The sequence below is a fragment of the Poecilia reticulata genome, chromosome 1 (genome assembly GCF_904066995.2).
Source record: "Poecilia reticulata chromosome 1, P_reticulata-male-v2, whole genome shotgun sequence".
Taxonomy (NCBI): domain Eukaryota; kingdom Metazoa; phylum Chordata; class Actinopteri; order Cyprinodontiformes; family Poeciliidae; genus Poecilia; species Poecilia reticulata.
The window spans coordinates 12,312,472-12,339,499 of record NC_088830.1 but is presented as its reverse complement, the minus strand read 5'-3'; the positions used below and the strand labels follow the sequence as shown (position 1 = coordinate 12,339,499).

At 40.5% G+C, this 27,028-nt stretch overlaps 1 protein-coding gene and 1 long non-coding RNA gene across 17 annotated transcripts in view; one reads left to right on the top strand and one right to left on the bottom strand.

Annotated features, from left to right (window-relative positions):
* The window catches only part of mafgb (MAF bZIP transcription factor Gb), a 28,275-nt gene extending 3,261 nt beyond the window's left edge, over window positions 1–25,014 (top strand). For 4 of the 16 annotated variants that reach the window (XM_008410362.3, XM_008410393.3, XM_081606279.1 and 1 more), the window contains exons 2-3: window positions 17,222–17,287; window positions 17,383–25,014. In XM_008410362.3, the coding sequence (XP_008408584.1) occupies window positions 17,252–17,287; window positions 17,383–17,865 (519 nt within the window). In that variant the 5' untranslated portion in view covers window positions 17,222–17,251 and the 3' untranslated portion in view covers window positions 17,866–25,014. The other 12 variants (XM_081606253.1, XM_081606269.1, XM_081606272.1 and 9 more) reach the window with 9 other exon arrangements.
* On the bottom strand, window positions 5,561–6,848 carry LOC103465517 (uncharacterized). Its single transcript, XR_533809.3, has 3 exons — window positions 6,620–6,848; window positions 5,802–5,838; window positions 5,561–5,692 (listed from the first exon to the last, which is right to left on the bottom strand). It is a non-coding gene; the product is annotated as an uncharacterized LOC103465517 (long non-coding RNA).
* Window positions 25,015–27,028: the final 2,014 nt, after the last annotated feature.

Sequence of the window (27,028 nt, the reverse complement as noted above, 5' to 3'; positions counted from 1 at the left end):
AGCCCGAGAAAGGGATTGACTGTTGTGGCAGTTAATGAACCACGCAGACCTGAGCTAAAAAAGGAAAGCGGCTCAGTGAACTATAATGCCTTGCAACAGAATATCCTCTGATTGATCTCTTGTGGATAGGCCATTATCTGCTGCCTGGTAGCAACCTATGAGCGGTGCAACTCTTAAACACTAAAGAGTAATAGGGAAGCTCTGTGGGCACAAGAAAAACAGAAACTTCACCCCCTAATGACTCCATATCAGCAGCTTTAGTTAGAGTCAGCACTCTGCAGAGTGTATCAAAAGTATGTAGTAAGCAAGTTGGCAAGTACTGTAATAGAGGGTCATAATGATGAAACAGTTGTATCAGTATTGGAGGGAAAAGCAACCCCCCCTCCCCACCCCTTACCACCACCACTGTCTTCACACACTTTCCCCATTTCCTTTCTCTTGTTGAACGTACGCACACACAACCTAAGGGGCTTAGCTTTTTATACTTGGTATCAGTATTTAATCAGTGCTTGAAGTGCATTTCTCTGTCAAGTACTTTCCCATCCTTCCCTGGTGTTCGCGGTAATTGAACGCTGACCAATGCTTATGTGTGCAACTTTGCTGATGGTGGCGGAGCGGCAAGACGCGCGGAGCAAGGGGGATGAAGGAAGAGGGAGGAAGAATGAGAGATGGGATTTGCGGAGAGATTGAGAACAAGGACCTTTTTGTCTTCAAGGCATTCCCCTGAAAATGCTGAGGCGAAGCAAATGCGCTCTCGCTTGACAGATGGCGTTTTCACTTGTTACTTACCACAGCTAGTTTCTTTGCCCTGTTTGTGTGTGTGTGCGTGCGTGTGTGTATGTGAGAAAGAGAGAGCGAGTGCAAAGAGGAGACGGAGATATACAACACCTACAAGAACCTCAGATCTGCTTGTTGTTGGGCATTGTAGCGGCAAAGTTAAAAAACACAACGCGTCTTAGTTCCTTTTTTTTTGTTTTTTTGCAAAGGGAAGTGATTTTACTAGCAGTTGGTCTTTGAACATTTCGCACTTCTTTCATTTCCACCCCGTCACCCCGTCTGACCTGAGCTGCCTCTTTCCAGGACAAAGTCCAAAGCATTGAATTCGGTTTAACGTCGCTCTGTTTCGCCACATCAGAGCAGTTTGTGTGTCTGAGTAAAGAGCAGCTCAATCCCCTGTGTGTACGGGGATCAAGCTGATGAAACGCTCCGTAAAACCTCCTTTGAAGGGAGGACGGGGGCGAACAGCTAAGACAGGTGTTTGCTTTACAAGACAAAAAGAAATTTGTTTAGATTTATGGCAGAAAATATTAACAGGTATGCTGTCAATATAGCCGTCTTCTTCTCTTTGTGTGTGTGTGCGTGTGTGTGTGTGTGCTTAAAGGCAAGAAACTTTGGTGTCCAGGAGCATCTGCTAGAGCTGTATCAGAAATAAAAGAGCTTAGCCATTATTTGTTTAACTTTAACCTTAGTTGTGTCATTAAGTTGCTAATAAAAGCATGGTGGCCTTTATTGCTACCCGCATTTATTGGTAGACAAGTAAAATGCCTTAAAACAAGCTTGTCATCTTTCATTGCATTAGAATAATCGCACACTGAAAAATTGTTGAAAAATACAACTTTTAATTCAGGTGGTTAAGAAATCCTTCTCGGTGCTTTATTTCAGGGTCCTCTTGTTGTTCTGTTCACTTCAGCTCCCCCAACACAACTTAGGTCTAAAGTCGAATTTAAAATCATCTGGTATTTAAAAAAGTTTATGGTTTACGTTTCTCTGCTTTCTAATAAGGATCTTTGGAAGAGAAACACATCCACAGCATCACAGATCCACCACCGTACTTGAGAGTGGATACTCCAAACCCAAATCTTCATCTCGTCTGAGCAAAGCACAGGGTTACTGTTAAACTCCTGATCTCAAACATGGTAGATGGAGGTTGTTATGGAGACCTGGTGACTCAAACATGGCACCTTTTCTGTAAACTCTCGCTCACAGTGAGTTTTGGACGGTTTAAGACTTCGCAAGCATTCTCCATCACTGTGAGTGGTGGCAGATAAATATCCTTGTCCAGGCTGCTGATGAGTGGCTAAGATAATTGTACATCTGTGAAATGTTGTGCTCTAATAAAACAATTAGACATACACTGAAACTCAGATGATTTTTTTTTTAAACTTTCAGCTTAGGGAGATTACGTTGGCACTTTAAAAGATGCATTTATTTACAACGTTTTCCACAACTTTACCAGGAGCGCCTACAAATTATAACTGCTGTTGAAAGACCTGCTTTTTATAAGTTAATTAAAAGACTCAATAATACCTTTATTTGATTACTATAACATGAACTTAACCTGTGTTTTTACCATTACCTTTGTCTGTGTAATGCCATGAAGCTTGTTTTTGCATAGCTTAAATACCAGAAAAGTTTTAAAAACGAGCGGTACATCCCAGCTTGTTGTGTCTAAATGAGTGTTTTTTTCAGTCCGTTAGGTTTGTCGAAAACCTAAATACTGATGTTCGGTTTTAAGTTGTTGCGTGATGTGGTCTGTTTACCCCTGAGTTTTGAGAACGCATTAAAGAAAACTTCACACGCGCTGCCCTTGCACACCTAAAGCCCTGGATTGCGATAGATTGCGCAGGTGTTCACTATACTCTGTCCACCTTCTCTTTGTGTGTGTTTAAAGGCAAGAAACTTTTGGTGTTTTTGAACATAATTCATAAGTATCGTCTGCGTGTTTATGATCGTCTTTGCAACTGGGATTCGTCTCAGAAAACTCTTGTTATGCTTGCAAATTTCAGAAAGTGTTAGCGAGAAGTAAAACGAGAGATGGAAACGCGGGAATAAAAGACAGATTTGGTGGTGAGCGAGAGAGGCAGGGAGGAAAGGAAGCAGTGGGGCAGATCAATATTTGAATGTTTTTTTCCTCTCCACAGTAATGATGAAATATGTTGTAAGCAGATCTGGTGCATAATCATTGCTGTGCTCCACTGTCTTCACCCCCCCCCCCACACACACACACTTCATCTGCTTCCGCATTAGTGGGCTGCGTTATTTCGACTGTTTATACCCAAACTTTACAAGTGCATTAACTTCTTTTTACATAACCAGACCGAAATCAAGACAAATATCTTTAGAAGACACACCAGAAGAATTAGCAGAAAGAAAACAAGTTCACAGCTTTAGTAAAAGTCGTGTTCAAAGTCTCATTTAGCTCTTCAGATCAACGTACGTCTCGAACAAAGTTCCCACATCTCCCCTTTCTTCACTTTCGAGAAGTTTCTGTCTGCGTGAGACCCTCTGTGCACAGCGACAGTCCTGTGGCGTCGAGGCCCTGTGAACAGCGCACAGCTTCGACGGCCCTAGTAACAGGAATACCCGCACTACCGGTTGTCTACTAGTTGCATCATCTCAATGCGCCAACTTGCCGCAGTTTTTAACTGCAGTGTGACGAGTCTCCGATTGTGGCATGAATTTGTGAACCTTAAAAAGAAAAGAAAAGAAACAACACCGCTCTCTGTGGATTAATGCCAAGGAGTTAAAAGAGAGGGAACAAAGTCTGCATGTCTGTAGCTCACGGTGTGGCGGCAGCTCTTCGCCGTCACCTGTGTGACTTTAAAATATTTCCAAGGAGCGGGAAGCTCTCCTGAGTTTTCTCTGTTCGTTCCCAAGTCTGCTTCATAACATTACATATACATTCAAACTATTTTTAAACAAAAGTACAGCTTCTTCAAGAATGAACTGACTACATATTATTATTACAACCAAATTTAAGGTCAGCAAATGCAGCATTGTATTGTTTGTTGGTTAGAACAACAATCTAAGGTGAGATTTACACATTTATTTATGTGATTCTGGCTTTCGTTGGAAAAACCCTTTGCAACAAACGATCGTCTTTGTGATATGCTTTACTTTAGCTCAAGCTGTTGCAACCTGAAGATTGGCAGAGGTTTAATGGAGATGTTTAAGAACTGAACGTTTTAAATATCTACAAAGTTAGATTTCTTTTCTTTTATCATGAATGAACATTGCAGCTTTTCTCTTTTTTTTGTATAAATTAAAAATCAAACTAGGTGTAGCTTGGACTGTTGGCAAAGGCAAGGGTTACCGTACTAAATTTTGGCTAAAAAATACACAAAGGAAACATTGACTATCAAACTTTGTAAAAGTACGGAAAAGAAAAGTCAGAGTACATTTTTTTTTTAGCTTGGAAAATAAACTGTTGAATTAGAAATGGAGTATTTCTAGTCTGCATTTTGTGTGAATTACTACAAATAAAGATAAAAGTCTGTCAAAGATTTCAAATTATATTGAATCTAAGATGGTTGAGGAAAAAAAGCATTGAAACGGCTGTTTGTGAGAGAAGCGCTGATCAGAATCTGAGGGCGATTTCTATGTTTAGGATGTAAAAACAACGTTCATAGTGTTAATTTTTTGAGCTTCCTGATGTGAACGCTCTTTGTTAATTTACATTGAAAGCAGACATGATGTTATACATTGTGTGTGAGAGAACCCTTGCTTTAAAAGAGGATTTTCATATTGTAAACTGTTTTCAGGATCTTGTTTAAAATCTCCTTCCAGTCTTTTAGGGCTCTCTCACAGAAATAACCTTGTAAAAATAGTAAAAAAAAAAACTATCTTGACAATGCTTTGAATTTTTTGGGTTTGCAATCAACATCAAGTACAGTTTATCATTATTATGATAAATCAAAATTGTTGTAATTGTTGTAATAAGAAAGCTACGATAATTTCCCATCCCTACTTGTTTTCTGGAAGCTGCCAACATTTCCATATAATAAAAGACAGACATTAAAACCCGAAAGAGTAAAACGAAACAATGCTGCTTTACTTTCTTCAGCTATTCTGTTTTCTGCTGAAAGTCTTGCTCTCCCTCAATCTCTCGCAGCCCGAATGAATCGCAGACACATTTCAAGATTGAACATCTGCTAACTTTTTAAGTATCTTCTTACATCCTGGTGCCTCCTCTGATTTTGTGTTTAAACACCTCAACATCACAGAAAACGACAAACTTCTAAGTTTCTTTCCTGCAGTCACAAGAGAGGGATTGTCAACGCGGCAGTGCATTCGCCTATTAGACATGACGTAACATGCTACTCACTTTTGATTGTAATCCAGCTGGGGCAGAATGACATCAGCACTGTACAGTTCAGCTCACATGACCATCGCACCCTTTGCCCACATTTTCACAGGTCAGGTCGCGTGTTTTCCTGATATCGTCCAACCGTAGGTCAGTGTGAAAACCAACCAACCAGACAAACAGATCTCTCAGCTTTAACTTTACCACACTGTCAAATCTGAAGCTTTTTTTTTTATTTATTAATTTGAGAAATTTAAGTTGAACATAATCACTGAAAAACAAACACGAAAAAAAACAGAAAGGAAAAATGTGGAACCTTGTTTTTGTTACTCGTTTGCAGATTGTGTTTTTTTTTTGTTCTGGACTGCTAGCGTAGCGTGACAAGATGAACTCCTTAGTGAAGAAAAAGAAGCGGCGTAGCTGCAGTAGTACGTGTGCGTGCTACTCATACCGTCCAGAATGATGGGCAGCTGATAGAAAACCTTAAAATGGGTACCAGGAATGTCCCCGAGCTGAAGGTCAGAGCTCCCTGTGGCACCAGACACGTCCCTGCGTGTTCGCCGAGACGCTTCTCCGTGCACTTTTCTCATCAACGTGCCTGATAAAGATCTGAGCATTTCCACAGAGAAAAACAGTGGTTATGCGCTGCTCCAACTTTCTTTTTCCCAAACTGCTATTGCTGACCAGTATAGGTATAAAGAGAGAGAAATAGACTCACCTTGTGGTTTGACTTAATGCTGTCTCCCCTCGCAGCTCTGTTTGTTTTCCAAGCACACACACACACACACACGCACATGCACACACACACGCACACACAAAGAGGGAAGCAACTTAACCAGCAGTACAGTCTTTCTCTATTCAAAAAAAAAGGAAAAAGTGCTTATAAAAAAAAGAGAGCCAGAGCTCAATTGCCTGACAGTGCATTTTTTTTTTTTGCTTGTGTTGGGAAATTTGTCATCACACTCCGACTTACTACCTGAAATGGGAAAAACGTGTCGACGCCAGGAGTTTTTCTTGCCTTTAATAACACACTTGTTTGACAAAGCGCACACACACACGCGCACACAGGCTTTTAACTTGCAGAAAAGTGTGAAGATTGTTGTTATTTTTCTCCTTCCCTGTGTTTTCTTCTTCTCCGTCTGTTATCATGCTTATTTCACGCTCTGCATACCTCCTTGTTAATGTCTTCCCTATTTTCTTTCTGCTCCCAGCTCAGATGGCTGTCCTCTTCTCGGCTTCCCGAGCTCTTTCTCCCTCTCTCCATGGTCCTGCATCTCCACCCTGAGCGCCTTCTCTATTCACAGGTTGCCATTATCTCTGATCTGGCTCCTAATTCTCAATTAGCCTCCACACAGTGCCCGTCGTTAATTATTTACCAACTCCCTCAACACCCTCGGCCCGCTTTAGATCAGCCAGCTTAAGCGCTGCTTTGTTTTGGTCTCTCTTTTTTTTTCTTTTTTTTTTTCTCCAGCAGAAGCAAGGTGGGACCGCAGCCAGCAGCTGTGTTTTTGTAGCTCTCTGAGGTTTTAAACTCACGCTTTCCACATTATGCTGCCTTTGTGTCTCTCCATCCCCGTTCCCTCTGTGTCCTGCTGCGTGTCTTCGCCGCCTCACTCGGATGCCATCCTTTGTGATTTCAGTTATTGCTCAGAGAGTTGCCTGAGGGAGACGGCGCAGTTAAAGCAGCTGTTATGGCAGGATAATTCAATAAACACTGCATCTCAAACGACTTGTGACTCTCGCGATCTGTTCTTGATCATCCCCTGAACGCTGCGTTGTTTATGTGCGAGCACACCCACTCGTCTCCCTCCCCGGTGGCTTTTGGAGCATCTAATCTGGACGTTCATTCCCCCCCCCCACCTCCCATGTCTGAGCAGCTAGCTAAATCGAAAGTCTCTTTCTAAGAAATTTGTCTGTGTGGGTCAGCAGTGACCAGAGCAGAAGGTTCTTTAAAACAAGATTAATTAGAGCTTCGTCTGAATCAACAACTCGCACACACACACGCACACAAACACACACACACACACACGCACGCACGCACGCACACACACACACGCACGCACCACACACACACGCACGCACGCACCACACACACACGCACGCACGCGCACACACACACACACACACACACAAGCTTAGAGTTCATTATCCTGTTAGTCTGCATTACACGAAGAGAAAGGAGTCTTGTGCTCTTCCCTCTGCTCTTTAATCTGTCTTTATAAGCCTCATATTTACCACTCTGACCTCCTGCCACACCTTCGCTTTTCGAACCATCCCGATTATTTGAATTTTGTAGCCAATCCCAATCATAGTTTTTCTTAAAGCTTTGACTTGCCATTACCTATTTTAGCCAATTTCTTTGTATCTTTAAGGAAGTTTTTGCACCCGATAGTCTGGTAGACTCGATTTGAACCCAAAATTGCAACATTTATTACATTTTCAGATGATGCAAGTCCCTTTCATACAACATTGTGTCAAACAAACTATACTGTGGTGGCGCTGCATAAAGGACGACTGAAGGACACAACACGAAAACCTCTGAAGAAGACCTGAGAACAACTTCCTTCTTCACTAAATGTAAACAATAATGGATTAATGTCAGATTTTAGTGGTTGTAGGATTTCTCTTTTGTTTTTGGTAAAAGACCACCAGCCTTTTCTCCCTCTGGTATTAGTCTCTCCCGTTTGTTTTGGATGTATATGCCCAGAACGCCTTGTGCTACAGTCACTTCCTGCTTTTGGAGTGGTCTCCGATCAGTGTGGTTTTGGATATGAACCATGCCAGAGTTCACTTCAGCCGAACTGAGACCTTAGTTTGTAGGTGAACCAGAGTTCACTTTTTTGGTCCACATGAGAGTTTGATTAGGCATTCACACCTCCCCAAAAGAACAAGACTTTCTTGGCAAAGGAACTGGAGTTTAATTAAAGCGGACTAAACAGGGCTGGTGTGAATGCAGCTTAAGACTCCTAATATACATTATTTATAATTGGACCAGAGGTGATGTCACACTGTGTGTATGACAGAGCAGCCACTATAAAACATGGTTTAACTAACACTTCAAAACAAAAAGCTTTTTGACAAAACATTCATTCGGACTACAAATTCCATTTGTAGTCGGAACATGGAAATCCCGACTTCCAAGTTGGGAAAATCGACTGGAATGCCTCACCCTAGTGGGTTCTGTGCAGCTCAGTTATTACTACTGTTCATGCCGTAACAGGCATGAACCATACCCTGGTACGCAGCGGTACCAGTGTATGGTTGGAACAATAAAGGCTTTCCGACTCTTAACGAGTGGAACAACTGGAATGCAGTGAAGTGGAAAGTTACTCCGACTTCCCAGTTACGAGTTACGTTACAAAAGGGTGCACCATTTAGATGCCTCGTTGTCATTTCTGTAGGACCTAAACAGCATGGGGGTTGAAGTCAACCCAGCGCCGTCACCCCTCTAATCAGCCAAGCAAGGTGGTCACAGACCCACAAACCAAGACTGCTTCTGGGTCAAGGATGTAATGAAAACTAACTGGGGTCACTGCAGAGTGCACATGCAGCATTCCTAGTCACTAGCAAATTTAAGCTGAGTCATGGTGAAGTGTGCTAAAACAAAAAAGATCCTTGGATTTTAGCCAAGGGTATTTCTTTCTGTAGCAGTGATGCTTGAGAAGAGGATAAAACTGATAAGATGCCAGCTATGTGTTTACCTCTCCAGAGTCGGAGATATTCATCACTCATTACAAGTGTAATGTTGAATATCAACTCTGCTGAGATCCACTCCAAAATCTCCTTTGGATGGATTTTTGCGACATGACAAGTACAATATATTGTTGTCTTGATTTGGAGTCTGAATGGCCAGAGGCAGCTCAGAGAGGGGCTCATCTTTGTGGGCTGATGATGGTGTGAAAAGGGCTTAAAAATGGATCAATAAATCTGTCTTATAACATCTTATTTGTGATTAGTCAGTTAGCTTGGCTTGAATTACTGAAACAGTAGTCTCTCTGTGTGTATATTATAGAGATTGTAGACTCTTAAATTAATAACTCAAACGGATTTAATAACATGTCTACTGCTGTTAGTTAGGCCTTCCTGTTGTCTTCTAAAAGTCTCACTCTCTCTTGTTCTCTTGCAGCCTGATTGAACTGAAATTCTTCTACATGAAGTAAGAACACTTTCCTATTAAACATATTTGTACACGTTTTGTTCTATACTTTTAAACACCTCACAAAAACTATAAATTCACTCCTTCACTCAATAACAACGTTCACACTGAAGAGTGTCTGTGTGATCTGGTACCACTTTGGAATTAAGATTTGAGTTTTGAGTTAGTACTTTTTTTAAATGCGTTTCTTGTCTATGAGGCTGACGGTCTCATGTCTGATGGATCAAAAACTTTCTGATTTGAGGATCGCTGCTGAGTTCAGTTTTTTTTTTCCTTTTTTAATATCGCAGACTCCAACCCCCCTCCACCCATCAATCTCTCTCTCCTCCGCCTCCCTGTACTCAACAGCTAAGCTCCTACAAATGTGTTGAGGATGCATTTTCACCCAAACGCTTTCCCACCCCTTCCTCTACCCTCCCCGCCGTCCCACTCCTCCTCTCCACCTCTGTCCTCCTCCTCCTCCTCCTCCCTGCTCGCTCTTCTCTTTTTCTTCTCTTCTTTCTCCCTTGTCATTTGCACCCCCCACCCTGTCTTCCCTCCGTACTCAGCATTTTTCCCAACTGTGGGTGTGATGTCTCTGTGTAACGCTAATCAGCTCTGGAGACGTCAGCATTCTTTCAGTCCTCTACCAACAGCACCCCACTCCTCCTCTTCCTCATCTCTTCTTTTCTCCCCTCTGTCCTCATCTGCTCCCTCCCCCCCCCACACACACACCTTAATGTCTTTCCAGTCTTTCACCTGTTTTTTTCCCCCTCCTCCTTCCAGATTTTTCTTTTCTTCTCTATAAGCCATATTTTGCTCATCTCTAACACTTTTCACCTTTTCACCCATCCCCGCCTCTGGGTCCCATCCTCGGGGTGTGTGCGTGGGTGTGTGTGTCGTCTCTCCACTGTAACAGTAAGCAGCTCTACTCTTGAGTTGTCAGCATTCTTTAAGTTGCTCCATAAAAATACAGCCTGCCACAGCAAAAAGCCTGTCTGTTGTAGCAACAGCGGCTGTGGCATTGACCGCTCTGCAACGATCACCCCACAACCATTATGGGAAGGACACCCCTAGACTGTGTGTAGGTGTGTGTGCATATATACACAATATATATTTGTGTGTGTGTTTTACCATTTCTCATTTTGTAAGACCCATTTCTCCAGAAAATACTACGATGTGAGGACCCACTGTTCCAAGAAGGAGTGCTGTTTTTGGGCTAGTGGTTAGGTTTAGGACTAAGACGTGAACTGGGTTTATGTCGGGTTTAGGTTTAGGGATGTACTGGTAATGATTAGGTTCAGGGTCAGGGTTAGGATTAGGCTGCAGAAATGAATCAAAATGAGTGGAAGTCAATGAAAAGTCCTTGTGAGGATAGAAAGATATAATGTGTGTTTGTGCACTGATCCGTACGATTAATGACATTGCCTTTACTCTACATGTAATCGTTAACCTGGGTTACTTCCATGTGGTCTAACGGTCTAAACGTTTTTGGAGGTTGCATGCAGTAGTTTAGTAGTGTGAATTTGAACACATTTTTGTCTAAAGACAGTTTTATTATGTTTCTTTTAAATGGAACTAGTAAAAAGCTAAAGTGTTATTACCTTCACAATACCATTGGCGAGTCACATTTGCATAAAATACCCACAGTTGATTTAGATAATAGTTGTCATGATGCTGAAATGATGTCAGCATGTTTTAATCATTGCAGCATGGTCCCATACTTCAGATTTTCTTAATATCACACAGCTCTGATTAACTATAGGCTGCAGCAGAATTACATATTAATTATTCAACTCTATCACTTCATATGCTTTTTTAAATTATTTATCTTTAGGAATAGCAAATTTTACATTTTAGTTTACTGAGAAAAACTGCTGAACTTGTATTGTCTCCTAAGCTAAGTTTCATTTAACCAAACAGGAGGCACTATTTTTCTTTCACTGACTGATGATAATCATTTTGTGGATTTTAAGATATAACCATTTGTTGGGAGACAGAAACGAGACAAAACAAGAATCACTGATGAGGAGGCAGACCGTTGAAAATAAATATTTATTTACAGTAAATAAAAAGACATGTTACCTTTTTTTCCACTGGCATTAAATCAGGCTAAACCTTTCATGGTTTAAATAAATAAGGATTACTAAAATTATTTTTATTTTCAAAATGTCAGAAAAAGAGAGACAATCTATTTTTAGTAATTATTTTTTATTATTATTATTATTATTATTATTATTATTATTAGCAGTAGTAGTATTGTTCATTGTATTAGTAGTAGTATTTCTCAGAAGTTTAAATACATTAAGATAACTGCAACTTAGAAAAGCTCAGATGATGATGTCACTGCTTCGTGAGCTTCTGATTGGATAATTCACAACATTTGCGACCATTGGCTGACCTCTGGCTGATCTACAGGAAGCTGACCTGAAACTGGAAAGATTTAGTCTGATTTAATTATTTTTTAAATTTGCTGATCACTGGCTTCAACATATAAAGAAAATAATGAATTGTTGCTAAAGTAAAATTGTGATGTTTTTTTACCGATTGTAATCAGTTCCAGTTGCTATTTTAGCATTTAGTCAGCTTGATAATTAGGCATGCACCGATAAACCGGCCATGCTCCGATTTCCTTAATTTTGGGAGATCGGTGATCAGCCGATACTTAGATGTGAATCCTATCTTATCCTCTGATCTTATCTACCTGGCCAAAGGTCTAAATATCAGCCTCTGTCCTCTTCTGCTCTGCAGTGAGAGGTTTGACTGACAGACTGGCTCACCAGGTCATGTCTGCATCTTTGCTGTTAACAATAGTCACCCCACTTTTGCCATCTCAGCAACTTTCTTGCTATATTTAGCATAATTTCCGATAAAAATCAAACTAAAAAATTTGGGCCAAAATTGGAATCAGCAGGTCAAACCACATAATACAACTGTTGCTGTAAAATAGTCTTCTTAATATGAATCAGAACTACTGAGTGACCACAGATGGAAACAATCAAAACTGTTAAATGTTTATACGCCATTATTGCACAGTTTACAATATTTCAACCTCTACTTCTGCTGATTGTTACCATAAGGGCCGACAACCTAACATCTTACAAACACAACAGTTGTGAACGTTGCGATCAACAAATATCTGGTTGAGAGTGTTGGCCTGCAATTAGACAGCCGAGTAGATGTAAAAATATTAATTGCTACTTTTTTGTATTTAAATTTATTTCAATAATATATTTTTTCCATTTCCAGGTGTGATTTTGCCCGACCACCCACTGCCTTTCAAACAAATTTCCTCTGTGCTCCTGAGCTGTTGACAGGTGAAACGTTACAAACACACCTGTCTCCATTGTTCTGCATATTTAAGCTGTCTCAGTGTCTCCTCTTGTAATCGCTAACTCTATGATGTTGACACTCGGGCTCTGAGGGAACCGTGCCAGCTGCTTTTTGTTCTTCTTCCTGGCAGTGTTGTGTTAAGGCTGTGACAGCAGTATCTATCTCCACAGTCGGCTCAGATCCGAGCAACAACACTCTGTTGTCACGTTAAAACATCCTTTTGAAAAGTAACTATGATTACGCCAGGATGAGGGCTCGAACCTGTGATGCGTGCAGGAACTCAAAGTTTCTCCACATCTGTCGGCTTCTTCTCCAAAGAGCTATAACGGCATGTTTGAGCGCTGCCGACCATTTTACATGTGTGTGCTTTATTAGACCCCGCTGGCATGGCGGCGGGATAATGTGCATGATCTTGGCAGCAGGCTTTTTGTTTCTGTGTCAATGGAAGGTGGGTGTTGGGTGTTCATGGGGGGAGAGTTTGACACAGGGGAAATAAACCAGCGCTTGCCAGGAAATCAGCCTCCTTTTTAGCCCCCCCCCCCCTGTCTTCTCTCACCACCCCCACCACCGGCAGCCACCCTCAGCCTCCATGCCTTTGATGCAGCTATTGTGCGAAGATGCACCTCCAGCTGCAGGAGGCTGCATCACAATAAAACTTCAGACTGCAGCAGCGCATGTGGAAGCCCTCCAGTTGTTGAGAACAGTCGCCACGTGCTACTTGAGTTATCCCGACTCGTTAAGAGGAAGCTTGCGTCGTTTCAAGATAAACAGAATAAAAGCGGGAGGACTGAATGAAGCCTCCTACGGCGTTTGCTTTATCCCCACAACCTTAAACGTGTCATGCAGTCGTAAACAGAATTTTTAAAATTGCTGCGCATTGACATATTTAGTGCGTGTGTGCTTAATGAGCTGCTACATTTTTTTTTCTTTGATCTGCAGCTATTTATAAATGTAGGATTTGTGGTACCCTCGCAGACAGACAGAGGTGCATTGTGGGGGAGGCGCACTGCCACACGCTTGGCTCCGTGCCTTTTTGATATAAAAGAATAAAGACGTTGCAAGACATGTGGCCTCGTGCTGTATAAACCCATCGCTTCCTCTGAAGGAGGAGCGTTTTTTTGTTTGTTCACACTCGCAACTTAGCTTGTTTATTTGATTGAATAATCTCTTACTTTCACTGTAAGCATGGCCCTGTGTGACATTCTCACCGTAGAGCTTTGATAAGAAACGCACAAGCAAATAGTGCGGGAATAACACACAAGTACAAAGCTTTGTTTCAAAAACAAGTATTTAGAACAATCTTAAATTTTAATGAACACATTTTAGTTATTTACTTATTCGCTTTTTCTTCTGTTATGGACTGATATGAGTTTTTAGTTGCAAGTAAAACATACCTATGTTTAATGTCATTTACATTATGACGTTTTCTTGACTACTGATGCAAAAACGTTATCTATAATAATGTAATTTCTAATTTTATTTTTGATTGATATATTTAGGAATAAAATAAAATAAAATAAAACTCCTCTAAATTTAGTATTTTTAGTTTTCATGTAAATGTGCTGATTGCGCTGAATTTTCTATTGCTTGAATAGCTAGATATAATATAGTCCTGGATATTGCAGGTATCCGACATTATATTAGCTGAGTAATTAGTCAGGCTCTCTGCTCAGGTAGCCAAGCAGCAGCCAGCTAAAGGGATATATTTTTTTATGTTTTTTTTTTTTTTTTGTGAGATTCTGTTATTATCAGTAGCGATTCCCTTTACCTGTAGAAGAAAAAAACGTCACATCATTTGTGGAAATGTGAATAAATCCTCAGAGCAGTTTATCAGACGGACCTCCAGTTTTCTCTGATTTATGCCATTTAAAGCAACTATAACTGGAATTATTGCTGCTGGAAGTGCAGTAATTCATGTTGTTTTCTAATTTGAACAACGTCCCTAAAGTTACACCGACTGATCTCGATTTCAACTTCAAGACCTGAAAAAGTTTCAAGATCCTGCTGCAGAATCCCAATCCTTAGCACAGATAGTTTACTAGTTTACAAAACATCGATTTTTTTTTGTCAGATTTTTTCACAATCTGTCCCAACTTGACTTTCTGGTGATAAAAACAGAGATAATAAAAAACCTTTTTGAAAAATCTGCAGATTTTTGAACAACATGGCTTTGAAACCCTGTATTGACATGCCTAAACAGGAGAGCAATTTTAATGGATTGCTTCTGTCCGTTTCACTTCATTGACACTGTTTCCACTAAAACCTCGGATAGGAGCTGAACGAGTTAACGACTGGCTGGAAAGGCTAAACAACATGACACCTCTCCATTTCTGGTAAGGAAGCGGTTACTGAAAACGTCACTTAGGAAGACATGCCACACATAGCTTGGCAGCTGTAGCAATAAAACAACCTTATCGTAATAAAGGTGACAGGTGACACTCCTTTGGTTTCCACAGCACTGTCGGTTTTTTTGCGTGACTAAGGAAGTTTCCAAATCCATGAACTGAGCATTGTGCAGCAATAGGTGAGGGAGGGGCAGCGCTGCTTTACTTTAAACTCCGACAGCTGGAGAAAACTTGATTCACTGCAGCACCTTCTCTGCGACTTTATTACGACAGTTTTAAACCTTTAGGGCGACATGACATAACTATTTTTTATCGTTTTGAAAACTTTGGTGTGCCTTGATAGCAGTGCGTCCTGCTAAAGCTTCGACAACAGGTGGCCTCCTGCATCTGTTAAGCAGCTCATCGGATACAACTTGGCCATCTTCCTGACTCTGCTCTCCCCCTCTAGCCTTTCCGTAGCTCGTCTGCTGTTTTGGCCCACTGGTCCGATTTAAAAAAAAAAAAAAAAAAAGGTGTTAAACAGTCATCAAAGCCGTGCAGGCGGGGGTGGACGCCACATAAAAATGTCAGAGGGGAGAGCAGGTTGGGAGAGGGGATAAGGGGCAGGTTGGGTTGAGATCAGCAATCTGCTGAGTCATCATGCCTGGTCTCATGATGATCTCGCAGCAGCAGCAGCAACAATAGCCTCTCTTTATCTCAGGCACACACACCGAGGTCTGAGAGATGAGAGGAGGCCAGCACACACACAAAGCTCGTCATTGAGAGCCTGTGGAGACGCTCTTCGCTGGAGCACTGAGCTCCAAGGTCTGATCTCATCTGTTGCACTTCCACGCTCGCTCTTTGTTGACCTCTGATTCATGCTTGTCTCCATCCTTTTGTTCCTTGTTTGCACTTTGGGGACAAAAGCAAATATATTATTTCATCTGATGGGATTTTGCTTCCTTTTTTTTCTTTTTTTAAATCCACCATAGGTAGGGAAGTGGCGTTGAGTGCCCTTCAAAAATATTCACAACCCATTGTATTTATTTTTTCTTTCCCTCACAATTTTAGTGTACCCTATTAGGGTTTTATTATGTGATGGATCAATACAAAGTGGTGCCTAATTTTAAAGTGGAAGGAAAACCATGCAGGATTTTCAAAAGCTTTTACAAATAAAAAAATCTGAAGAGCGTGGCTTGAGTTTTATCTGGGTATTCATCCACCTGGTCCAGGGGATCTGCAGGTTTCAGCAAGTCAAATTTCAGACTTTATATGACCTTTTTAATGTCACCTTGAATTAAATTTAAGACTGAAAAGATTATATTTAGAAGGGAAGGTTGGGGGAACTTGCTGCTTTACAATCAAGCAGATCATCCTCATCCAGAAAAGCCTCCTGGATGAAGATGATTGATAACCACTAAAAGGACAACGATGAAAACCTATTTGGGCTCCAAAAGACTTCAGATTGGGATGGAAGTTCACCTTCCAGCGGGACAACAACCCTAGAGCTACCCTGCTGTTTTCATGTGTTGGAGTGGCCCAGTCAAAGTCCAGGCCTATGTCCGATTGAGAAAATATGGGACAATTTGAAAATCTACATTCACAGATGCTCTCCGTCCAGTCTGACTGAGCTTGAACTGATTAACATAGAAAAATGAGAAAACATTTCAGTTTCAAACCCTGAGGGCTCAATACAGAGCAGCAACAGTTTTTTAAAGGGGCCGTCGGGTTTGTCATTAAAGAAAAAGTTTAAAATCATGCTCTTCAACAGCCGGTTGCTCAATTATGCACCAAGTTGCGTTGCTCCATCAAATAAAGTCCTGGTTAAAAACATTACGTTTCGTTGTTAAACGCGATAAAGTTTGAGCCGTTTGAACGCTTCTCGGCGTCGCTCTCCTTATCTGTCGAGATGGTCTGTCTTTATATTTAAACAGGACTGTAACAGTTAGCTTCCCTCTGGAGACCTTCCTACAAACTTCACCACTTCCTCTTGTTTCTTGCTCGTTTCATCGCTATTGGCCTCCAGCCAGCCAATGAGAGTTTGAGAGTACAAAGGTAGTGGGCACTGTGAGTGAAACCACAAGGAAACAGGAAGTCAGGGAAATTCTAAGAAGCATTTGTCACTTTCACTCATGCAGTCTTATACAGATGCAAAACAGTCTGTGCCATGCTCCCACAACGGGGCCAGAATGCTCGGTTCTGCTTAATATCTCCTTTTTCTCTGGTGGGTATTAATCTGGGATAAATATTGAGTCCATCGGGGGGGGATACATTTTTTTTTTGGTAAAATGTGGTTTCTTTTGTTTTACGCTTCTTACGCTTTATGGTCTCCTGTGTTCTCCAAAGGTTTGCGCAGAAGAGCAAGGCTCTTGTGGCATGACGACGACTAACAAAGGAAATAAAGCCTTAAAGGTAAACGAAAGTAATGTTTTCATGTGTTTCCCACCCAATTCTCAGCGTTGCACTTGGTTCGATCTGGTGTTTCACTGCCCTCGTGTTTCCTCCAGGTGAAGCGTGAGCCGGGCGAAAATGGCACTAGCCTCACGGACGAGGAGCTGGTGACCATGTCCGTGCGGGAGCTGAACCAGCACCTCCGGGGGCTCTCCAAGGAGGAGATCCTGCAGCTCAAACAGAGGAGACGCACCCTGAAGAACCGAGGCTACGCCGCCAGCTGCCGGGTCAAGCGGGTCACCCAGAAGGAGGAGTTGGAGAAGCAGAAGGCACAGCTACAGCAGGAAGTGGACAAACTGGCCAACGAGAACGCGTCCATGCGCATCGAGCTGGACGCCCTGAGGTCCAAGTACGAGGCCTTGCAGACCTTCGCCAGGACTGTGGCGCGGAGCCCCACTGTCGGGGTCGGGGTGAGGGCAGGGGGCGGCGGGGGCGGAGGGGTCCCGTCGTCGGTCATCGGCCCGCTCATACCGGGGAAGGTGGCGACGGCGACGAGCGTCATCACGATAGTCAAGTCAAAGACGGACGCGCGGTCTTGAGGGGAAGAAGGCTGAAGGGAGGGTGTGACAGGATGGAGCTCCAGCCGCATCAGAGTAAGCCTCCCTCTCTTATCGTCCCCCTCTCCTGCACCTGCACCGACTCCCAGCAGCTGGGCGGCACCACCCGGACCACCCCGACGTGTTCCCATCGTCCTTCTCAGATCAGTGCAGTTGAAGGACAGGATGGAGGCAGAGGACGGTTTATTGGCTCACAAAGAAGCTTCCGGTCAGAGAACTGGATGAACACACACAGGGTCCCTTTGGCTAAAATGTGGATTACGAATGTCAAAGAATTGGAGAACTTGATCTAGAGTCACGAATTTAAATCTGAAAGTCATCATTTTGGAAAAACACTAGAAAAACCTAGGGGGGGAGGAGGATTGCGTTTGATTCATGTCAAGTTTCTAGTGTTGAGTTTAAATAAAAAGATTGAAATCTGAAACAGAGATGCACCTGTCAGACTTTTCCTGGCAATATAATTTCTGGTTTTGAAAGATTGCGATTTTTTTTTTTTCGCTGCAGGTTCATTGATTGATTTTAATCTGGATCAAAAAAGTCTAAGTATTAAAAATTACCCCTGTTTATGCATCACAGCATGTGTTGCTAGCCTATGTTTGATTATTAAAACCCCCTGAAAGAGTCAAATTCATGCAACTAATTGAAAATAGTTGGAGTTGATAGATTTGATGCATTTAAAAAAAATAGAGACGAAAATTTGCGTTTTTGGTATCTAACCTGCAGATTTCAAATCAGAGCCAATCAAGTAATAAATTGTCCAATTCATATCTCTAACCGTGTTTGGTTTGGTGCATCTTTGATTAAAAATTAGGTACATCAATTGAAAACCCCAAGCTGTACATCAGCTATGTCTAAGAATAATTATATAAAATAAAAAAAAGTGGCGTGCTGATTTCAGTGACTGCACCGAAGCCCAGTCTTGTTTCACCCGAGAACTTTTGCAGAAAAGTGCTAATGGAAAAATCTATAATATACGATGGTGGTAACTGTATTTCTACTGTTTTGTACCGTGTTGTCATTCACATGAGGTCCAAGGTGTATTCTCTGTGTGTGAAATGTTATATATCAGGAATTCTGTGAAATTCTGTGGCGAGTGTTTGTTCTGGTATCGCTATGTTTAGTTAGCTGTGTTCTTTTCTATGGTCTTTCACTCTTTCTCCCTCCTGTTTTCCTTTCTCAAGAGCAAGTGGCTTCCAGTATTGCATATTGTACTTCCAAGATTTGTCAGTATAGGAGGATGCTGCAAAGCAATTCATACTTAAAAATAGAAAGAGACAAATGCACAATATCCTGTTGGAAAAAATTTTTGAAAATAACTTTGGTTTGTGAGAGTTTCTAGAAAAATATGTTTAATACAGAAAAATGATCGGAAGGCCAAGTGCCTTGGTCTTATAACGATGTGCACCAAGAAGAAAGTCAAGAGGAACTGAGGGAGGATGCTGAGGATTCAATGCAGATGTAAAGCTTAATGGCATATGTGCTGACCAATCAGGAATCAGACAGTATTTACAGGTCGGGACGCATCTATTGGCACTCCTGGTAAAAATGTGTAAAGAAAATGTTAAAATTTTTGTTGAAGTAGCATAATCTCAATCTTATAAGAATTAGTGAGAGGGGATAAAACTCAACAAGATGGCCCAGTCTTTAATCCCCACCCACCCCCCTTCTGTGTGTGTGGAATTTTAACTTGAAATTCAAACATTTCTGTTTTTTGGAGTATAAATATAATGTGACAGAGATCCATTTCTATTAGTCACCATCACATGCAATAAGTCTTTCAAGTTGAAGATTTACTCTTAAAGAAGTGCATCAAAAGTGGCATAGTTGGGTCACCAAGTATCCATGGCAACCATTGGGCCACTATCTACATCTACATGTGGAGTTTATTGAACCCAACTGGGAGTTTAACTGGAACCACTTGGAAAGCTTAAAGTGACATTGATCTTTCCAGCAGTAATTGTTTGAAGAGAAGACTAGGAGAAAAGAAAATCTGTCTGGGTTGTGCAAAATATCAACAGCAGGGTTGGGTGTTCAAAACAATTATTTATTTACAGTTTTTTGGGTTCCCCCCCCCCTGTACTGGATGAATGCTCTCAAATTACAAGTAGGATTTTTTTCCCCAGTAAGAGATTATTCTGCTGCAATAAAAATTGAGTTTATTTGGATGCTTTTCCTCAGATTTAGATTCATTTATTTAAAATTTGAACATTAATTAATAAATACACCCAAAAACTAATTTCCGTCGGCTCATAGTAAGTTGGTGTCGACACATAATAAATAATGTGCTGACACATCTTTACCAGGAACACAAATAAATGTGGCTGGCACTTTGGTTTGCCGATTGCTGTCTGAGCTCTGTTGTCATCATCAGAATCGTATTAATAAGACTCATTAATGTGACTGTCAGGTTAATTAAAAACAGGCTTACTCCTATTTAATTTTCACCAGAATGGGTCAGATCTGAGGAGGTCGGCTGACTTGTTGAATGAGCTTATTTTTTATTTTTTTGTTTTGTTTTCTTCTCTTCCAGTCAAACAAGCAGGTTGTTATTTTTTTTTCTCCCAGGCTTTTACCACAAACGTAGTCCTCCGTGGTGTTCTGTACTCAGAGTCTATGTATAGTGGAGTCTGTAATTTTATAAAGACAATTATCTTTGCATTGTTTGTAACGACTTGTAAAAAAAAAAAAAAAAAAAGGAAAAAAAAAAAAGGCATCACAAAATCCGTTTGATATACAGTAATCTCTCTATTTTGCAATTGTACCAAAAGTGGCTTAACTACTGAATAGCTTTGTTTATTTTTCCTCTAGTGATTAGGCACCTGTGTATAACGGTGGACTAGCGCGTGGCGTGCTGTGTAGGTATGTAACGAGGTGACTACTAGCTACTTCATTGGTTATGATTTTGATCCGTTTTAGACTTCAGCCCAAACGTGGACGATGACGTCGTGTGTACCTGCACTCTTTCTCTGGTCGTGTACTCTTTGCCCCGCCCCCGCCGTCGTTCGGCTCCCACGCCGCAGAACCTGCGAGGTCGTTTGTTGAACTGCACTTACAAACAGCGAATTTGACCAAGTTCGCTTGTTTGACAGATTTCCGAGCAAGGCCGTTGTGGCTGTTTTTGTTTTTTGGGCCAGTTGCTATGTTCGGGTCCTGTTGCTTCTGGGATGAAAATACAGAAGAGGCTTTAGTCTAATATTCAAGTCTCTTCGAGTTAAGCTAGCAGAAAAGTGACACTTGGTGATAGGGGCTCTCGTCAAACTCACTCCTTCAGTAAGTTATTTTTGTACTGTGTGAATAAGGCACTCTGTTTTTCTCTGTATATTTTATGTATATTTAATGTTGTTCTTGTGTTAGCTTTTGAGGATCTTCTGGAAGTGTCAGGGAAGTTAAATGATATTTGTAAGTGTATATGGTGTTTTATAAAGTAAAAAAAAAACAACCTATATTCTGCTATTTAATGGTTTGTCTGTCAGGGTGAGGTTGACCTTTTTAACCTGGTTTTAAAGATTTCTTTCAATGTTATGCAAACAACTTGCTGAGTTTTAAACCATCAGGCTTCAGTGGCCAAATCCAATATTTTTGTGTTCCTACTGGCTAATTGTAAGCTGTTGTTTTGCTTTGATTTGTTTTGTCAGGACTGCAAAGCATAAAGACTCAAATCGGTTTATAGAAAAAAAGGGATATTTAAGGGATTTATAGATTATTCTCATTTATTATTCATACGATTTGTCCCTAACCGTTCTCTGATGATTGCTAAACCCAAAAAGTGCATCAAGTGTCTCAATAATTCCACTCTAATATTACAATGAAAGGAAAACAACTTAAAGATTATAACCGGTTCTAAATATTAGACATGCACCGATCAGGCTTTAGTTTCAAATTTTAGTTGAAAAATTTGAGGAGATTTTGTCTGTGTGTGTGTGTGTTTTTTTTTTTTGTTTTTGTTGATTTGGAGGGATTTTTTGAACTGTAACACTGAGTTCACAGAAAACAAAAGGGTTAGTCATTCACCAAAGCATATGTCCCCATCTCTTATCAAAAATCAATCAGAAAACCTTACTACAGTTACGATCTTCTGAAAAGGTGGGGATTCAACAAAACAGAAAAAACTATTTTCTCCCATTTTTTTTAACAACCGAACAACAGAGTGAAGGAGAAACTGACTGACTGATTGGTGCGTCTTTAACAACGGTGTGTCCTTTTATGTGAACTGCTACTACTCCCTGCAGAAAGGTTAGCGAGCATGCCACCACCTTTAAGAATATATTATAAATTTAATTTAAACGGTGAGCAAAAACTAAACAGTTTCTACAGGGTTTTAACAGTTTTTAACAGCTCCAAAACAGCTCCAAAATTTAATGAATTTAAACCCTAACCTATTCAGAGGAATCGAGCTACATCCGGATTTAAACATCACATTTGAATTTTCATTGAAAAAAAAAAATCACTATTATACTCTTATATCAGCTAAATCAGTGACAACCTATTTTCTGTCTGATGTATTCTGTTGTTTTTCTGTTAAACTTAGAAATTTGTGTTTTCCACTGGAGAGTTTACTGCTGTCTGTGCCTCTGTCAACCTGCGTTTCATTGTCGGCTTGTGAAGGATCTGGTCTACAAGCATGAATGTGTTAAATCGAAACTTATTATGCAAATGGCGTAGGGTTAAATTAAAACTCCTGCCTCAGAGGAGGAGTGATGCTATCATGCCTGTATTTTTTTTTTGGTTTTTTTTTGTGTAGTTGTTTGTTTTATAATTGCAGGTGCAATGTGATGTGACGAGGTTAAAAAGCATTTTGTAAGCGATAATGAAAACCGATGTGGGTTTGTCTTTGTTTAATTGCGGCTCAGAGTGTTGTGGCGTCTTCTCAGTTTTTCCTAAAAGTTAACTGTGACATTTGCGACAATAAAATCTCTTTTAATTTCTTTCCAAATGAGCGGATGACATAAAATAAGCTTTGACATGTGGCTCCCTTCACATCTATTGGCACCACTGGTAAAAATATGTGAAAGGAAAAACAGCAATGATCTAATCTAACTTTTAAAAATCCAACCTTTGATCTGACTACCTTAATTAAAGGAATCACTGACTTCCTGTTACCTTGGGTCATAAACATGATGTGATTTTTCTTATTCATGCTTCAAAATGGGAAAGACAAGAAAACATGCCATTTAAAAAGGGAAGACACGTCTATAAGTCAGAAAATGGTTAATAGAAAAGGGCTAAACATTCAAGTCTACAGTCAGAGAATACATTTTCAGGGCTGTGAAAAAGTATTTGCACCCAATTTTACTAGCCACACGCAGGGCCGATTACTGTAAAAGCAGAAAAGCGCTTAAATAAACCGATTTCAAGATCTCAAAAAGAAGCATATCATACCCCGAAATAAAACAGAAAACTTAAAGACCAGATTTGAAACAAAGTCTTTGACGTCTCTCTGTCTGGAAAGCTTTATAAAACCCAAAACCAAAGCACAGCAGCAAGTCCATCTCTGATCAGTTCAAAAACAAACCAAGTCAATGTTTTGAAGTGGCCTAGTCAAAGTCCAGTCTTAAGTCATTGAGATGCTGTTGGTCGACCGAGACCGTTCATGCTTACACCAAGCACGACACAACCTCTTGTCAGCTTGAGTGTAATTTTTTTTCTGCAAACTTGCTTACATAGCCCAGGTTGTTTTGTTTGATTACATTTATTTAATGATCTGAAACATTTGATCCAAACCCAAATAAATCAATCGGGGAGTCATTGAAACATAAATGATCCCCAGAAATCACTAACATTACATCATATAATATGGCTTTTTACACACATTTACCATGGGTGCCAATAATTGTACTGGAGCTTCTCCTGGGGAAGATGAAACTCATTGTCTTCCAGATGTGGATTTCTTGTGAAGCAGTTATGTGGGCCTCTTTGGCCAATGGTGTCAAACATTACAGAGGTTTAATCCTGATTTCCACCCCCCCAACGGACTCGGTCAGCTGACGGCGCCGACCTTCAGCCATACGAGCAGAGCAGGCGGCGTGGTTTCTTTCCGTGACGGCGTTTACGAGCCGTGAGACACGGCAGCCTTGTTTTCCGCTGCATGTACAGAGGTCACAACCTTCTTACGATAAGGCATTTCATCACTAACCAGAGAAACCGCTCATACTTGAACCCATAAATAATTTACAGAGACTGAAAAGAGGCGGTGGAGACGCATCTGATAACGCTCCGAACCGTCTCTCTCGCTCTGTCCTCCTTTCACAGAAGGCAGCGCGAGTCAAACCGGCGGCCCACCAAGCCCTTCCTCAAAACATCCATTTCTTCTGGAATCATTAACTCCTTATCTCGCTGCTTGGCCAATCGGCGCGGACTCGTTTAGATGTTTTTCCTGCCTACTGAATCACGCCACTGGACTCTAAAAGCCCTTTCACCCGCCGCAAAATCCAGATCGATAAAAGTAAATGAGCCGAGGATTCCTTTGATCGTTTGTTTGGCTTTTTCATCAATAACGATGTTTGTTTAGCCTCCTGACTTACCTCATCTGCTGCTGTGTCTTCCTCCCCGCTGCCCCACATCACCACTTGTACAATGTCCAACCAAAACTACTTCTTCTTCTTCTTCTTTTTTTTTTTTTTTGCACATCCACTTATTTTAGCCTTGATGTCAGCTTCTTTTCCTATTAATCACCCATCTATGGTTAAGCGAGGTTGCTCATTGGAGCCGGGATGTTTCAATGTCTCCAAAAAAGTATACGGTGGTTTGTTTAAAGATATACAGAAGTAGTGAGTTTGTGTGAATATGGCGTAATGTATTCAGAAAAGCCCTTGTGATGAGAAGCTCTGTGTTTTGTAATATTTCTGTATGGGGTGTAATAAATTATTCTGCGGTACAAACGGTACTTTCTATGGGAAAAAAAAAACCTTCAAATGTGACGGTCTTTGTAAGTATTTATCTCCAACTAAATTATTGTACTTTTTTTTTCTCTTTGCAATTTGTAGATAGATATGATGACAAGGTATTGGTAATAATGAAAGTGAACTGTTTCATCATCAGTCCGACGCATCTTATTGATGTATATACTGTACGTTTGTTGATAAACAGCTTACTTTATTTTGTATATGACCAATAAACATGTTTTAAAATGCATTAAGGTGTTTGTGTCCTGCAGATATCCACAACATGGAGTCCGTTGTGGAAGTCGTGCATAACGGGGGAAATGGAAAACCAATCCGGTATGATTTTCACAATCTTTCTAAAAATGCAAACCTGAAAAGTGAATCAATGCTTTGTAGAACAACATTTTTTGCGGTATTTACAGCTGCAAGGCTTTGGACTGTATGTCTCGACCTGCTTTAGAAACTAGATCAAGTTCAGTCAGATTACATAGGAAGCGTCTGTGAACAACTCAAATCTCCATCAGGTTTAGTTCTGGTCTTTGATTAGGTCGTTGTAGCATAACAATATGTTTTAATCTGAATTCTTCTATTAATAAAACAGACTAAATATCAAATATCACCCCCAATAACATTTAAAATGTATCTTGTCTTTGTGCAGTAGTGGTCTGACTAATACTACTTAGTACTTAGCACTAAGTTGCTACTATTACTATGTTGGTATAGAGTGGCGACCCAATGGCTGCTGATGATAGGCATCAGCCCTCTATTGACGCTACATGGATGAGTGGAAACAGATGATGAAAGGATGCATCCTTTCTAGTTTACTTCATAATAAAGCACTACTTTATGTTGGGATTTTTCACATTAGATCCAGACAAAATTCATTGACGTTTTTAACAAAATGTTTAAAAAGTCAAACAGTATATCTGCTTTTGCAAACAAATTACAATATTTGTAAATCATTTATTTTGCAAGCACTTGGTGTGTCTCACATCAGTGATGTTACGAGAAGAACAACAATTGCAGGCAGTTGCAGGACAAGTGGATAACACCTGACCAGATTCACTGTTGGGCTTTTCGCAAGGATGGATGCAATTACTCAAAGTAACCCTTCAGCCCAATGCATGCCTACAATGTGGCTCCTATCAAACTCTGTCAGGTGCTCATAATGCGGTGCAATGCATCTACAAGGCATCTGTTTTTGTCCAGTGACCTTCACTCACTGTCTTGGCTGAGCCTCAGACTCCAGCAACTATCTGTTACACCAGTGATCCACTCATGTTGCCAGCACTTACGCCCCCTGGTGACCAATCCAGGCATGCCAGCTCCTTGAAATTGATGGCACCTATTACGGGTCTGCACATGTACAAGGTTATATCCCAGAAAGACTTGGTAAGTATAACTAGATATTTTTTGTTCTTTGCTTTATTTTTTTTCCTGCCATCTTGTTTTTAACTAACATTTAAATGCAAATATTGTCCTAACATTAGATTTTTTTCTGCCGAATAGACAAACTAGAACATTAAAACAACCATGGCAGTCATTTTGACCGCTATGCTATGCTATGCTAGTCCATGATTTTCCTAAAACTGTGTAAATTCTAATAAAAAACATATTTAGTGTGCAAAAGATACATTAAATACAATATTTTCTACACATGTAGGACACAGGGAATTTTGCTAGTCTATTTCAATTTTCGATAGATGAAAAAAGGACTACAGGCGGGAAAGTTGACAGCTGTCTGTCAAAGGTTATCTCTACTCTCCCTCGTAGTTTAAAAACACATTTCATCTTAAAAATATATAAATGAAGACAGAAACTGAGATATTAAAGTATTTTTGTTAGATTTCTTATAATTGACAAAAAATATGTAAATTGTCATATATACGCTTGTCATATGCAGCTCTTGTATATATTCTACAACACTGTTTGATGATGGCGTTTGATAAAATCTTAATCAATAATTAAACTTTGCTTATTAAACTAAAACAGTCTGTATTGCTGTCATTTTCTTTTGAAAAACATTGGTTAGTGATAGCTAAATTAAGCATCATTTTACACTTATAAGATGAATTAATTGAGGTTTAAACTAACTATTCTGGTAGTTACAGTATAGTGGCCATCCCAGTTACATGGAAATTCTTGTTAAAATCATTAAAATATTGCAGAGTCACAATTCAGAAGAGTGACAACATGCTAATGTTGCACATACCAGAACTGCTGTTTCTTTTCAGTAATCACACAACAAAACCTGTTTCTCTTGT